Below are 3208 nucleotides of genomic sequence, written 5' to 3' on the forward strand. Positions count from 1 at the left end.
ATTTGAGCAGCATTTCTGATGTAAGGAATTAGTTCACCAAATTCCCTGCATATTTACTTCTTTCATTAAATGCATTCAAACCAGAAACCTTTTCATGTAAACATTCAGAATAATAGCGTGCATCTTGTGCACATTATTTTTGGTGCTTTGCAGGGTCTCATTCCTGCCTGTTGTAGTAAAATAAAGGAAAAAATGTGGGAGGAACTGGATTATAAACGTGTTTGCTGCTGTTAAGTGTAATGTTTGAATAATAAATAATTTCTGCCAACTCAAAGCACTTTAAGAGTTACAGATTAAGGAGGCAAGGTAAGGAAATTTAAAAGACTCTTACTGTAGTTTATAGGTGATGTAAATTATTTGAGGCTGCAGGGAATCTAAACTACCCAACAGAGGAGGCCTTTTTATTCTACAGTGTTTAAATTAAATGCTTGAACGGCTTAAAACAATTCAATTAAAAGCATCTGGACTTCTTTTACTGTAATTCCTGAAGCTTTTGCTGCATACCTGATTTACCCCACTGTGAAACATTACAGGACATTTCTATTCTACCCTCCATCTTCAGTTCTACTGGGTCCAATTCATCTGAAAATAATTGAGAAGTTACGGAGGTTCCTATAAATTCAAGGCTTTATTAAGGCTTCTAGATTAAATCCTGCATCTGAGAAGAGGAAATGTGTCAGATCAGTTTAGGGTGTTTAAAGAGTCGCCTTGTTGCATCACACTACAACAGAATGGTTGATTAACAGGCCTCTGCAGCACTTGATTGCAGAGGAGGAGCCCTAATTAGGTGTGCAGGAACAGAGACACACCTTAAACATGCAACTGGAAACTTTAAAGTTGCGCTCTGGGTCACATGACTCCTTCAGCAACGGAACAGACAACATCTTGAAAAGAGCAGCCCAACGGGAGCATCGGTACCCAGAGTGCTGAATATTGATAAATCTCAAATGAAGCCAATTGTGGTGGATCCTTCTACCTCCACCTCAAAGTATTTATATAGTTTCATAGTTTGTATTTAGTTCCAGATTTACTTTATTCCATTTAGATGTATATTTTTCGCAGAGCAGAGCAATGCAGAGCAGCTGGAGGTGGAAACTAGGAACGTACCACTTTCCCAAAGAACTGAGGGGGGAATTTTGTTTAAATTGACCTTAGTTATTTTGTCACCGTAATATTCACTTATTATTTGCGCTAAGTTAAAAAGTAGTTTTATTGTGTTTAGTATGTTTTAGTTTTCTATGGATTTTTTAAATTTGTTGTTTCTATGTTATATTGTGCCTCCCTCATGTGGCAAGGTTAGATTATTCCACCCCTATTTAAGCAGCCTCTGTTCTTTATCAGTAGGTCAGTTTTTGTTTGCCTTAGTTACTGTTCAGTTGACCTCAGTTGAGTTGGGCCCAAATGAATGATATTTATTATTTAAGCTATTTTGTATTGTCGTTTAAGCCTTTTTTAATTATTTTTTGGACATTATTAAACGAAAGATCACACTAATATTTGGATTTTAAGTTACTGTGTGGCTTTAATGTATAAAAACTAATTTCAGCAGGAAATAAAAGCGGATAATGTGATTAAAAGCACAAGAAACAAACTTTTTCTGCTGTTTGCTGAGCCAGTTTATGGTTTAAAGACCAGAGCGCTGAGTTGTGGTATCACCCGGGTAACAACCCTCCATTTATTTCCATCTGAACATATTATTATTTCTTACGCTCGTACCTTTTATTGACAGTGAAAAAACTTTGATCAACATACAGGATTTTTCAGAAACAGGCAGAGGAACACTGACTTTTCATGTTGCTGCTTACTTCCTGTTGTGACTGTCAGATGCTCTAATTACCGCCAGGGAAAAATATCTGTCCACTTGCAATGCACACTCTCTAAATCCGGCCCAAACAGGACTGGACGATGAGTGTTTAGTTAGAAATTTTGTTAAAAGAGACTCCTAACCTCACCCTCCTCACCCCCCCTTCAGGAGCTCAGTCGACTCTCCTGCGTCCTGCAGCGAGTCAACACTGGACCGTTCCCCCTCCGCAGGCCTCACACTGCAGCGCTGCGCTCCGGTACGCCTTCCACACCACCGGATCCTGAAGACACACCGTCCCCCCTCCCCGCCGCTCCTCTGCCTCATTCCTGTTTATGTCTCCCACGCACACCCAGCCTCCCCCTCCTCCCCGTGACCCGCCCGACGCTGCCTTCGGGCTGACGGCCCACTTAGAGTGGTCCTGGGTGGCCTTGAAAGGGAACGTCTGCCCCGGGTTGATGAGTTTGATGTCCAGGACCTTCCAGCCCAGCGAGCAGTTCGAGGGGAGGATCCCTGTGGAGCGGACCCAGAACTGAACCAGGAGGTCGGACCTGAGGGCGGGCGCCACCCAGGAGTGGTAGAGGTCTGATGGGGCAGAGAGAGGACAAGTTCAAACACAACCATCCAAACTTCTTTAAACGGATGCAGCCGATGGAAACTGGTTATCACCGTCGTCAAACTTTGCTCCTTTGGCGAAGCTGATGAAGTTGGTGCCGCCTTTTGAGGTCAGAGTCACGCTGCGGTTGGATGCAGTTTTCACGGGTGAAAAACTCTGAGAGGACGGAAGGTTTTTGTTGCAGACTGCAGCCAGAGCAGGCACCAAGGACGCAAAGGACTCAGGGACGTCGCAGTCGTACACGTTCGGTTGATTGATCTGCAGCTGCTCTCCTGTGGCACAAAATACATTTAAGTTTAGGGTTAAAGCTGGCATCCAGAACCTTTTTTTTTATTTTTTTTTATTTTTACAACAAAAACATAAAAAAGAATAATGTTTCACTAAAAAAGAAAATGTGACGGACAACTGCCGAAGAACCCTCAAGGGGCTTAATGAGTGGCAGTCTCCATAAAAACAAATATATTTCACCATTTCATACATCTATATGATATTGTGTAAAAAAAAAAAAAAAAACAGCATTGCTTTGTATAAAACAAACAAAATATCATTTAGAAGCAGAGAATTCACAAACATCGGTTGACATCAAATCCAAGCACTTTTAAGGACTTTTCAGAACCAATTTCTTCAATTTGAACAATTGACCTCCTACGTTTCCACCATAAGTTGGTGAAGATTCTCAGTCATCCAGGTCGTAGTCATTCCGTAATTCCGTCATGACGTAATTACTTTGCTTGTCCTCCATGTTGATGGCCTCCTTTACCGCTGCTCAGACTACTGCCTATGACTACCGC

At 41.8% G+C, this 3208-nt stretch overlaps 1 protein-coding gene across 1 annotated transcript in view; it reads right to left on the reverse strand.

The window, feature by feature from the left end:
• Window positions 1–1956: 1956 nt before the first annotated feature.
• Window positions 1957–3208, reverse strand: part of LOC107083543 (deoxyribonuclease-2-alpha-like) — a 15884-nt gene continuing 14632 nt past the window's right edge. Inside the window, exons 5-6 of the mRNA XM_015372903.1 lie at window positions 2471–2689; window positions 1957–2386 (exon numbers count right to left, since the gene is read on the reverse strand). Of these exons, the coding sequence (XP_015228389.1) occupies window positions 2007–2386; window positions 2471–2689 (599 nt within the window). The 3' untranslated portion in view covers window positions 1957–2006. The remainder of the gene's footprint in view (window positions 2387–2470; window positions 2690–3208) is intronic.

This window comes from Cyprinodon variegatus, unplaced genomic scaffold (assembly GCF_000732505.1).
Source record: "Cyprinodon variegatus isolate N-32 unplaced genomic scaffold, C_variegatus-1.0 Scaffold0, whole genome shotgun sequence".
NCBI lineage: Eukaryota > Metazoa > Chordata > Actinopteri > Cyprinodontiformes > Cyprinodontidae > Cyprinodon > Cyprinodon variegatus.